Raw genomic sequence first — 12,514 nt, 5'->3', positions numbered from 1 at the left:
GCGGGGGCGTCGGCTCTCAGCAGCATGGCGGACTCACTAGCCAATAAAAGCATCTCTACGTTTATGACCACACACATCGGAACACTCAACGGCCTGGGTGAGTCTGGAGGGGGGAGGAGGGGGGAGGGAGGGGGTGGAGAAGGGAGGAGGGTGTGTGCTGTATATCTGTGTGGGTGTGTGTGGTGTTTCCAGTAGCTGTGACATAATCTTCCCTGAGACCTGGGCTGTGTCCAGCGTAGAAATGTAGTGCGTTGAACAGCCATGCCTTTCTGACAGTTAGAGTAATAATACAAGTCAGTAGGGTTCACCTTCCTGAATGTGAGCCTGACGTCTAGAGTGGCTAGCAGTATAGGAACAGACAGTGAAAGCTCATTCCTTAACATAACAGATGATCACTACTTTTTCTGTTTGTGGATTGTAGCGAGGGTTATGCTACAGTGTTGTGACAGTTGTTTGACAGCCTAGGAACTGTGAAAACAGACAGAGGGAGACAAAATCTCTCTGACAGGAAAAGGAAATGGTAACTTTCCAACCGCTGGCCATCTAGCCTGCCATCCATTCCCTCTGCTCACACACATGCACACATACATGCACGCATGCGCTCTCACACACACACACACACACACACACACACACACACACACACACACACACACACACACACACACACACTGTTGGCACGGTGCATGACTGTTGACTGTGTGTGTTCATGTGTGTTCTGCTGGTTCCGTTTTTGGTAATGGTGGGGCCCAGGTATCTAATGTAAGCTCTGTTACAGTAAACTATTATATAAGCCCTCGTGTGAACCATTTCAACTTTGAGCCTGTTTCTTCTGCTGTTTCTTATTTCTTATGAGGTCTGTAAAGCACTAAAGGCAATAGACACTAAAAAGTCTGCAGGTCCAGACAACCTGGGCCCCTACCTCTTAAAGATAGCAGCTGGTACTATTACTGAACCTGTGACTCACGTTTTCAACTTGAGTCTCTTGACCAATTCCATACCCAGCATTTGGAAATCAGCTTATGTCCTCCCACTGCTAAAGGGTGGAGATCCCTCAGATCTAATAACTATCGTCCTGTCTCCCAACTCCCTATCCTGGCCAAAGTCTATGAATCCCTAGTGAACTCACAGTTGAAAAACGTCCTAATTGAAAAGAACATACTGAGTGGGGTTAGGACTGTGGCGGTCACGATATTTCGTCAGCCGGTGATTGTCAAGCAAATAACTGTCAGTCTCACGGTAATTGACCATTAATTAACATGAACACATTTAGCATCTCCTGGCTTCCATACATTTTTTAAAGTCTATTAAATCCATGTAATACAGCCTACACTTTCCACCATAATTTGCAAATAAATTCATAAAAAATCCTACAATGTGATTTTCTGGATTTTTTTTCTCATTTTGTCTGTGATAGTTGAAGTGTACCTATGATGAAAATGACAGGCCTCTCTCATCTTTTTAAGTGGGAGAACTTGGTGGCACAATTGGTGGCTGACTAAATACTTGTTTGCCCCCCTGTATGTCAGTTAGGCTCTACACCCCTTGTAAAGCCACTTTAGTTGTGATACAAACCTTACTAAAACATAGAGGCTTATGGGCTAGACTTTGCGACTATGATTTGAACAAGTCACAAAAAAAAGGCATTGTTTCTTATACTGGGCGTCATCCACAAGTGATAATACAGTTGGAAGTTTACATACTCTTAGGTTGGAGTCATTAAATCTCCTTTTTCAACCACTCCACAAATGTCTTGTTAACAAACTATAGTTTTGGGAAGTCGGTTAGGACATCTACTTTGTGACACAAGTCATTCTTCCATCAATTGATTATAGACAGATTATTTTACTTAAAATTCACTGCATCACATTTCCAGTGGGTCAGAAGTTTACATACACTAAGTTGACTGTGCCTTTAAACAATTCCAGAAAATGATGTCATTGCTTTAGAAGCTTCTGATAGGCTAATTGACAACATTTGAGTCAATTGGAGGTGTAACCGTGGCTGTATTTCAAGGCCTACCTTCAAACTCAATGTCTCTTTGCTTGACATCATGGGAAAATCAAAAGAAATCAGCCAAGACCTCAGAAAACAATTGTAGACCTCCACAAGTCTGGTTCTTCCTTTGGAGGAATTTCCAAACGCCTGAAGGTACCACGTTCATCTGTACAAACAGTAGTATGCCAGTATAAACACCATGGGACCACGCAGCCGTCATACCGCTCAGGAAGGAGACGCGTTCTGTCTCCTAGAGATGAATGTACTTTGGTGCGAAAAGTGCAAATCAATCCCAGAATTACAGCAAAGGACCTTGTGAAGATGCTGGAGGAAACAGGTACAAATGTATCTATATCCACAGTAAAACAAGTCCTATATCGACTTAACCTGAAAGGCCGCTCAGCAAGAAAGAAGCCACTTTTCCAAAACCACCATTAAAAAGCCAGACTACTGTTTGCAACTGCACATGAGGACAAAGATTGTACTTTTTGGAGAAATGTCCTCTGGTCTGATGAAACAAAAATAGAACGGTTTGGCCATAATGACCATCGTTATGTTTTGAGGAAAAAGGGGGAGGCTTGCAAGCCGAAGAACACCATCCCAACTGTGAAGCATCATGTTGTGGAGGTGCTTTGCTGCAGGAGGGACTGGTGCACTTCACAAAATAGATGGCATCTTGAGGAATGAAATTATGTGGATATATGAAAGCAATATCTCAAGACATCCGTCAGGAAGTTAAAGCTTGGTTGCAAATGGGTCTTCCAAATGGACAATGACCCCAAACAACTTCCAAAGTTGTGGCAAAATGGCTTAAGGACAATAAAATCAAGGTATTGGAGTGGCCATCACAAAGCCCTGACCTCAACCCTATAGAAAATTTCCTATAGAAAATTTGTGGGCAGAACTAAAAAAGCGTGTGCGAGCAAGGAGGCCTATAAACCTGACTCAGTTACACCAGCTCTGTCAGGAGGAATGGGCCAAAATTCACCCAACTTATTGTGGGAAGCTTGTGGAAGGCTACCTTAAACGTTTGACGCAAGTTAAACAATTGAAAGGCAATGCTACCAAATAGTAATTGAGTGTATGTAAACTTCTGACCCACTGGGAATGTGATGAAAGAAATAAAAGCTGAAATAAATAATTCTCTCTACTATCATTCTGACATTTCACATTCTTAAAATAAAGTGGTGATCCTAACTGACCTAAGACATGGAATTCTTACTCGGATTAAATGTCAGGAATTGTGAAAGTTTAAATGTATTTGGCTAAGGTGCATGTTAACTTCCGACTTCAACTATATATAATTCACAAGTGATAGGCTAATTTTGCCACCCATCAGACTTTTCTTGATTTAATATTGTCTTTACATATACTAAATAATATATGTGTGACATTTGTTTTGATTTAGAATGGACCATTATCATGCACCTGTATTGAAACAGGGGCAGCGGGAAAAAAATATATGTCATCTATGCACTTATATAGTGAATGGAGGACGCCGTGGTTTATTTTCATGCCAGCCAGGTAGGCTATACTCCTGTTGTAAAGAGAAGCAATGTGCTTAATATTAGGAAAGTTGAGAAATAAATATAGTAGGCCTAGCCTATAGAAAGCTGATGGGATCCTCCTCTTTTTAATAGAAGCCTCTGTTTTCTCACACAATTGCATAGCCTATAGAAATGCAACATGAGCTCTCATGAAGTGTTTGATTAGATTTTTGAATACATTTACATTAATGTCAGAGTGATTAGAGGGACAATAGAGGGCTGAGTACCAGGCAGTTAGCAAGTTTGGCAGGCTACTAACAACCAGCAGCAACATCAGAGCTTGGAGAAGCCTAATTACCCTGACTAAACAGTCATGTGGAATTTGACTGCCTTCATGACTCGTGACCGCCGGATTGGGGCACAGCACTACAAATGCAGCTATAGAAGTGGCAAATGACCTCATAAATGCACTTGATAAAATGCAGCATTGTGCTGCTCTGTTTGTTGATATATCAAAGGCATTCGATTCAGTTGACCATGTTTCTAGCTAGACTCAGTAACATTGGTCTCAGTGAAGGGGCAGTAAATTGGTTTAGGAACTATCTTTCTGGTAGAACACAATATGTATGTACTGACAGTCACAAGTCTATCTTTCTTGAGATGAATATGTGCCCCAGGGTTCCAGTCTACAATCCATGCTTCATCTAGATATGTTAGTGCCACTGAATTCATTTACATTTTTTTTATGGGAGACTCTGTTACAGAGGAGTGTAAATGCTTATTTTAAATCTGGATCATGTTGTTGTATTGTATTGTATTGTTGTATGTTTTAATCATGTAATGTATTGATTGTTGCTGCCTTCTTGGCCAGGTCTCCCTTGAAAAAGAGTCTCTGGGTCTGAATGGGCTTTTCCTGGTTAAATAAAGGTTAAATAAAAAATGTATGTTTACCTCCCGGTGTGGTGTGTATTTAACCCTCCCTCCCTCCCTCCCTCAACTACTTCTTCCCATCCCTCTCTCTCTGCTCCCCCTCCCTCCCTCTCCCCATCCCTCTCTCCCTCGTTCTCCCCTTTGCTCCAACTCGCTCTCTCCGTCCCTCCCTCCTCCCCTCCCTCTCTCCCTTCCTCTCCCCTCTGCTCCCCCTCACTCTTTCCCTCCCTCCCTCCCTCCCTCCCTCCCTCCCTCCCTCCCTCCCTCCCTCCCTCCCTCCCTCCCTCCCTCCCTCCCTCCCTCCACTCCCCTCTAGGTAAAGGAGAGCAGTCGTACCCAGACCTCCTGGCCCTGCTGATAGCAGTGATAGTGACAGTGATCGTGGCCCTGGGGGTGAAGAACTCAGTAGGGTTTAATAATGTGTTGAATGTGATCAACCTGATGGTGTGGGTCTTCATGATGGTGGCCGGACTCTTCTTCGTTAACGGACACAACTGGGACGATGGAAGGTTCTTACCCTTCGGGTGGTCAGGGGTGAGACACACAAACAGACGTGTATACATATGCACATGCTATTACACACATACATTGGCAGGCATGCAGTTATGCAATGAATTGTGATATTCAACTCATTAGTCAACTTCTCCTAGTTTACTAGCTAGGTTTAGATAGCAACATTGCTAACTAGCGGCCAACTCGAGCTCAACTGTTGGTGGAATCATAATGCGACAAGTGATTGTGTTTTAACACAGCCTTTAACCTTTAACCACTGTCTCTCCTGTGTGTGTTTATACCAGGTGATGCAGGGAGCAGCAACATGTTTTTATGCCTTCATAGGGTTTGACATCATCGCTACAACAGGAGAGGAAGCCAAGAGCCCCAACACCTCTATACCCTATGCTATTACTGTTTCCCTCATCACCTGCCTTACTGCATACGTCTCTGTGAGTACACACGCACACACACACACACACACACACACACACACACACACACACACACACACACACACACACACACACACACACACACACACACACACACACACACGCATACACACAAACACACACACATGGACACACACAAACACACACATACACGTCCATGCCCTATTCGGTGCAAATTACATCATTTGCCCTCAAGAGTTTGTCATGATGTATGATTTCTGGTTGGTTGGACTCTCTCTATGTATGTGGTTTAGGATATAGACTCTATTTATATTCTCTATGGTTTCAGATATAGACTGTCTATATACTCTATGGTATCACATATAGACTCTCTCTATGTATGTCTGTGGTTTATGATATAGACTCTATTTATATTCTCTATGGTTTCAGATATAGACTGTCTATATACTCTATGGTATCACATATAGACTCTCTCTATGTATGTCTGTGGTTTATGATATAGACTCTATTTATATTCTCTATGGTTTCAGATATAGACTGTCTATATACTCTATGGTATCACATATAGACTCTCTCTATGTATGTTTGTGGTTTAGGATATAGACTCGATCTATATTCTCTATGGTTTCAGATATAGACTGTCTATATACTCTATGGTTTCAGATATAGACTGTCTATATACTCTATGGTTTCAGATATAGACTGTCTCTATACTCTATGGTTTCAGATATAGACTGTCTATATACTCTATGGTTTCAGATATAGACTGTCTATATACTCTATGGTTTCAGATATAGACTGTCTATATACTCTATGGTTTAAGATATACATTCTATCTATATACTCTATGGTTTCAGATATAGACTGTCTATATACTCTATGGTTTAAGATATAGACTCTATCTATATACTCTATGGTTTCAGATATAGACTGTCTATATTCTCTATAGTTTCAGATATAGACTATCTATATACTCTATGGTTTCAGAAATGGAATCTGTACTCTAATGTTTCAGATACAGACATGTTATATATCTCTGGTTTAGGTTAGGTTGTTAATCTGTCAGTAATAGATGACATTTTTATTTCTGTCTCTCTCTTCCTCCATAATCTCTGCATCCTAATCTCTCTCTGATCTCTGATCTGTGACAGATGGTCACACGTCAGTTTACGTAGATCACAGAGGCGCAACCCTACACACACACACACACACACACACACACACACACACACACACACACACACACACACACACACACACACACACCTGTACACTTGAGTTTATCTTCATAACCCTGTCTCTTTCTCTCTCTCTCTCTGTCTCTCTGTCTCCCTCTCTCTGTCTCTCTCTCTGTCTCTCTTGCTCTCTCACTGTCTCGCTCTCTCTCTATCTCTGTCTCTCTATCTCTGTCTCTCTCTGTCTCTCTCTCTGTCTGTCTGTCTCTCTCTGTCTCTCTCTCTCTTTCTCTCTGCCTCTCTCTCTGTCTCTCTCTGTCTCTCTCTCTCTTTCTCTCTGTCTCTCTCTCTATCTCTATCTATCTCTGTCTCTATCTCTCTGTCTCTGTCTCTCTCTCTCTGTGTCTCTCTCTGTCTCTCTGTCTATGTCTCTGTCTCTCTCTGTCTCTCTCTGTCTCTGTCTCTCTCTGTCTCTCTCTGTCTCTGTCTATCTCTAGGTATCAGTGATTCTGACTCTGATGGTTCCCTATACAGAGATCGATGCAGACGCTCCTCTGATGGAGATGTTTGCTGTACATGGCTGTTATTTTGCTAAGTACATAGTAGCAGTAGGCTCTGTAGCTGGCCTGTCTGTCAGTCTCCTGGGCTCTCTGTTCCCCATGCCACGAGTCATCTACGCTATGGCTGGAGACGGACTGCTGTTCAGGTGACAACACACACATGGACACACACTCACACACACACACACGGACATGATCATACACAAACACACAAGCACACACACGTATATATTAATAATGTTTGCATTGTGCGTGTGTGTGCGTGTGTGTGTGTCTAGGTTCCTGGCCCATGTGTCTCCCTACACTGAGACTCCAGCAGTGGCATGTGTTGTGTCTGGCTGTCTGGCTGCTCTCCTCTCTCTCCTCGTCTCCCTACGAGATCTCATAGAGATGATGTCCATAGGAACACTACTGGCTTACACACTGGTGAGTTACACACACACACACACACACACACACACACACACACACACACATACACACAAACTCTCCCTCTTCTCTACCTTTTCCAGGTAAGTGTGTGTGTGTTGTTGCTACGCTACCAGCCAGAATCAGACATCCACGGCTTTGTGAACTTCCTGTCTGAGGAGCAGTCCAATAAGAAGAAGGAGGGCGTGTTAGCTGAGTGTGAGAAGGAAGTGTGCTCTCCAATCAGTGAAGTAGATGACTATGGAGGACCTCAAACTAACACCTGTGGAGCTAAGAATCTCCCCTCGCTAGGTGCACACACACACGCACACACACACACACACACACACGCACACACACACACACACACACACACACACACACACACACACACACACACACACACACACACACACACACACACACACACACATCCAATCCTACTACCCTGATACCATATTACCATAACATTGTAAATTGTAATATTGTAACATTGTAATATTGTAACATTGTAATATTGTAATCCAGGCGACAATGAGATGCTGATTGGTAAACCAGATAAAACCACTTACACTGCCAGCCACCCGAACTACGGCACCGTCGACATGGGCTCCGGCATCGAATCAGAAGAGTCGGAGGGCGGGATGTCGTGGAGGCTGAAGAAGCTGATTGGTCCGCGGTACTACACCATGAGGATCCGATTGGGCCTGCCTGGGAAGATGGACCGGCCCACTCCGGCAACAGGAAAGACAGTTACTGTCTGTGTCCTCCTCCTCTTCCTCGTAGTCTTCATCTTCAACTCCTTCATCATCTTCGGTAAGGAGACATCTCTGTTGGACACTCAGTACTATTGAAACTATACTCCTATTGATACCCCATTAGTTTCTGTATTATATCCATTTCTTATAAGATTCAAACCCACATTTCTCAAATGACTTACACTAAACAACATACATCTAAAACTACACAAACCAAACTAACTGCGAACTGCTCAATCATTTCATTCTATCGTATATTATCCCATTGAAATAATGACGTTTCTGCATGGTGAGCGTTTCCTTCTCTAGCTATTTCCCTCCTGTATCTTCTCTTCTCCAGGAGCGGCCAGCATCGGTGATGGCAGCTGGTGGGCTCTTCTCCTGCTGATCTTCCTGGTCATCTTCATGGCCCTCCTCATCGTCATCATCCTGCAGCAGCCAGAGAACCCGAAGCGACTGCCCTACATGGCTCCGGCTGTTCCCTGGGTTCCTGCTGCTGCCATGCTGGTCAACAGCTACCTGATGTTAAAACTGTCTGCCATCACCTGGATACGCTTCGCTGTCTGGTGTTTCCTAGGTGCGTTACTGGAGAGACGAGTGGATGGATAGATGGATGAATGGATGGATGAATGGATGGATGAAAGTACATGTATATACCACTTACTCTAACATTGTGTGAGTGTGTGTGTGCACGTGCGTGTGTTTGTATGTATGTGTGTGTATGCATGTGTGTGTGTGTGTGTGTGTGTGTGTGCGTCTCACCCTGCGTGTTGGTATGTGTCTCCCCTTCAGGTATCCTGATCTACTTTGGTTATGGGATGTGGAACAGTACTTTGGAGATCAGGTCCAGGGAGCAGGAGGTCCATGCGTCTACATACCAGCGCTACGATGGTCACCATGCCGGGGTGGACGACGGCTTCTCAGGCTTCAGCGTTGACGACGACCTCTACCCCCCTAGCAACAACGACCCCTGGGCCGCACCAGACGGTGTCGACGGGTCAGGGCTGGTACCCCCCAAGGCTGATGATGATGATTGGACGGATCCAAAGGGAGGAGCTAAGAGAGCGCTAGCGGAGGAGGACCCAATGGATTTCTGAGAAGAAAGGAATGATGGACGGATGTTTCCGAGAGGATTGATAGATGTTACTGTTGTAAACACCTGAATGTACTGCCTTCTGCCGGCTGCCTGCCTGCCTGCCGGGTGTGTGTGTGTGTGTGTGTGTGTGTGTGTGTGTGTGTGTGTGTGTGTGTGTGTGTGTGTGTGTGTGTGTGTGTGTGTCTGTGCGTCTGTGTGTCTGTGTGAATGTTTGTGTGGGTCCCTTGTTACTTATTTAAAAACATACTTTTTTCATTGAGTTACAAAGGAAGTATGATCCTATGGAGGAAAGCTGTAGACTACCAATCAGAAACAGTGGGCGGGGTCTTGGGGTTGATTTGGTGATGGGCATACAGTGAAGGTATTTTCCTCTCACTATAGACAGTCCAGAGTGATGACAGACTGGGAGCGACGAGTCAGCATTTCCTGGTTCGCCACACTCACAGGAAGTTGTCAGAGCGCTGATCCGAGGTCACTTCCTGTCACTGGTGCAGGTGTCTCTGCTGCTTCTCTCATCTCACAGAGACTAGCTACACACACACACACACAGACACACTTAGACACACACCCGCCTCTCCGGTCTCTATCTGGGAAGGAGGGGGGCTGATGGGTTTTTTTGTGTCACATTGTAATTGGACTTTGCTTGCAATAGTGCCTTCATCTGTGTGTGCATGCGTGTGTGTGTTTTTATTTTGGCTGTGTGTGTGCATGCGTGCGTGTGTGTGTACGCTTTTACACCTTGTATCTATGTCCCCTTCAGGGTCTTACCAGTGGAGTGTGTTTGTGACTTATTTTGCTCCAACCTACTCTCTATGAACCCCCCCCCCCCATCCCACCCCCCACAAGCCCCTGTTGCTGCGTTACTAGAGCTCAGAATGGAAAGGTTCTAAATGACAGATTTGTTCTAAACAGAGTTATGGATGCCACCCTGCTCTGCTCTGCCTACAGGTGTGCCAAATCTCCAAATGAACGTTACTATATTAGAAAGAAGACGAGATGAGAATTGCTCTCACATCAGACAAATATCTCTGAGTGTTTAGTCACATAGAACCCTCTAATTCTATGGTCTCCACCCCCTTGGGGAAGCCTTACTTGTCAAATGCACTAAACTAAAGATGCCACGCGACCCCTCCTACTCTCCATGACCCCTAACCGCTAACCTCTATCCCTAACCACACTACCCAGGGTTCTCTCTGCTCTTCAGGGGTGGGCTCGCTTGTGTTGTCCAGTGAAACACACACACACACGCACACACACACACACACACACACACACACACACACACACACACACACACACACACACACACACACACACACACACACACAGGTCAGCTGAACCCAAAACCAGAAAGGGGCTTCAGTAGGTACTCTGTGCTCCTTAGTTGTACTGTAAATATTATGTCTCTGTGTGTGTGAGCGTGTGCACGCGCGTATGTGTGTGTGTGCGAGCGTGTGTGTGTGTGTGTTCCATGCCTGTGGCTATGTAATGTGGCTGGCTGGTGAATGTGATAGCATGCTAATGTGTATAGCATGGATGTAGATGTTGTATTTGCATGTGGCGACCGACGGCTAAGAGACATTATAGAACTAACAACACCCACTCCAAGCTGACCCCTGACCCCTGATAAGGGAAACTATAGGGTGAAGGGTACTGGTCGATCTGGAACTGGGGTATGATATGTAGCAAATTTAGTAGGTGGTGGTTCTTTGGTTTCATCTCCACCCCTCACCACCACTAACTCCACCCCCTGTGTTTACAAAGCAAGCCAAAGTCCACAACATTTGTTAACTTTGTAGAGAACTAGCTCGAGAACTATTCACTAGCTAGAGTAAATACATTCAGTTACATTCACTAGCTAGAGTAAATACACACAGTTACATTCACTAGCTAGAGTAAATACATAGTTACATTCACTAGCTAGAGTAAATACACACAGTTACATTCACTAGCTAGAGTAAATACATAGTTACATTCACTAGCTAGAGTAAATACACACAGTTACATTCACTAGCTAGAGTAAATACACACAGTTACATTCACTAGCTAGAGTAAATACACACAGTTACATTCACTAGCTAGAGTAAATACACAAAGTTACATTCACTAGCTAGAGTAAATACATAGTTACATTCACTAGCTAGAGTAAATACACACAGTTACATTCACTAGCTAGAGTAAATACACACAGTTACATTCACTAGCTAGAGTAAATAAACACAGTTACATTCACTAGCTAGAGTAAATACACACAGTTACATTCACTAGCTAGAGTAAATACATAGTTACATTCACTAGCTAGAGTAAATACATAGTTACATTCACTAGCTAGAGTAAATACACACAGTTACATTCACTAGCTAGAGTAAATACACACAGTTACATTCACTAGCTAGAGTAAATACACACAGTTACATTCACTAGCTAGAGTAAATACACACAGTTACATTCACTAGCTAGAGTAAATACATAGTTACATTCACTAGCTAGAGTAAATACATAGTTACATTCACTAGCTAGAGTAAATACACACAGTTACATTCACTAGCTAGAGTAAATACACACAGTTACATTCACTAGCTAGAGTAAATACACACAGTTACATTCACTAGCTAGAGTAAATACACACAGTTACATCCAACAGCATTGACACAAAAACATGAGGAAAAACGATCAAACAAAAATAGGAGTATTTTTCTACTGCTGGGTCACGCCCACAACTATCCCTAACCACACTACCCAGGTCCTCCAATGGTGGGCCTCCACAGTAAGTGGGTGAGGTTTATCCACTTTCACTTCTTGTATTTCACCCAATCAGAGCTCAGCTTGGGAGGAAACAGTAAAAGCTTATATTTTTAACTACTTCTATATCTAGTCGGTTAAGGTTAAGTAAAAAAAATATGTATTTTCTTTTAACGATCTTATAACATTTATTACAGTCTAAAGTAGCCAAATTAGAAGGTTATAAAAACATTAAAAAAACAATAAACACTATTTTATTACAACACTAAAGAAAAAGTTGTCACTGTTGCTTTTAAAGTCTGAGGTGCTGTTTGTTTGTTCATTTTGTCTCGGGAGAAGGTGTGCCATGTCTCTGTCCACTTCCTGGTATTCAATCATAATGCATTCCGGTTTGAACCGCACAGAACGTCAACAATATTCCTAACAGCTTCCTAAAGCCCATTTAGGGACGG

At 43.5% G+C, this 12,514-nt stretch overlaps 1 protein-coding gene across 2 annotated transcripts in view; it reads left to right on the top strand.

The window, feature by feature from the left end:
- LOC139373082 (probable cationic amino acid transporter) overlaps positions 1 to 10,117 on the top strand; it is a 16,166-nt gene extending 6,049 nt beyond the window's left edge. For both annotated transcript variants that reach the window (XM_071113168.1, XM_071113169.1), the window contains exons 4-12: positions 1 to 97; positions 4,732 to 4,949; positions 5,213 to 5,359; positions 6,996 to 7,204; positions 7,337 to 7,484; positions 7,571 to 7,778; positions 7,995 to 8,282; positions 8,565 to 8,801; positions 9,017 to 10,117. The exon at positions 1 to 97 is cut by the window's left edge and continues 140 nt beyond it. In XM_071113168.1, the coding sequence (XP_070969269.1) occupies positions 1 to 97; positions 4,732 to 4,949; positions 5,213 to 5,359; positions 6,996 to 7,204; positions 7,337 to 7,484; positions 7,571 to 7,778; positions 7,995 to 8,282; positions 8,565 to 8,801; positions 9,017 to 9,321 (1,857 nt within the window). In that variant the 3' untranslated portion in view covers positions 9,322 to 10,117. The remainder of the gene's footprint in view (positions 98 to 4,731; positions 4,950 to 5,212; positions 5,360 to 6,995; positions 7,205 to 7,336; positions 7,485 to 7,570; positions 7,779 to 7,994; positions 8,283 to 8,564; positions 8,802 to 9,016) is intronic.
- Positions 10,118 to 12,514: the final 2,397 nt, after the last annotated feature.

Source organism: Oncorhynchus clarkii, chromosome 18, assembly GCF_045791955.1.
Source record: "Oncorhynchus clarkii lewisi isolate Uvic-CL-2024 chromosome 18, UVic_Ocla_1.0, whole genome shotgun sequence".
NCBI classification, from domain to species: domain Eukaryota; kingdom Metazoa; phylum Chordata; class Actinopteri; order Salmoniformes; family Salmonidae; genus Oncorhynchus; species Oncorhynchus clarkii.
The sequence above is the reverse complement of the archived record's forward strand: the minus strand, read 5'-3'. Positions and strand labels throughout refer to the sequence as shown.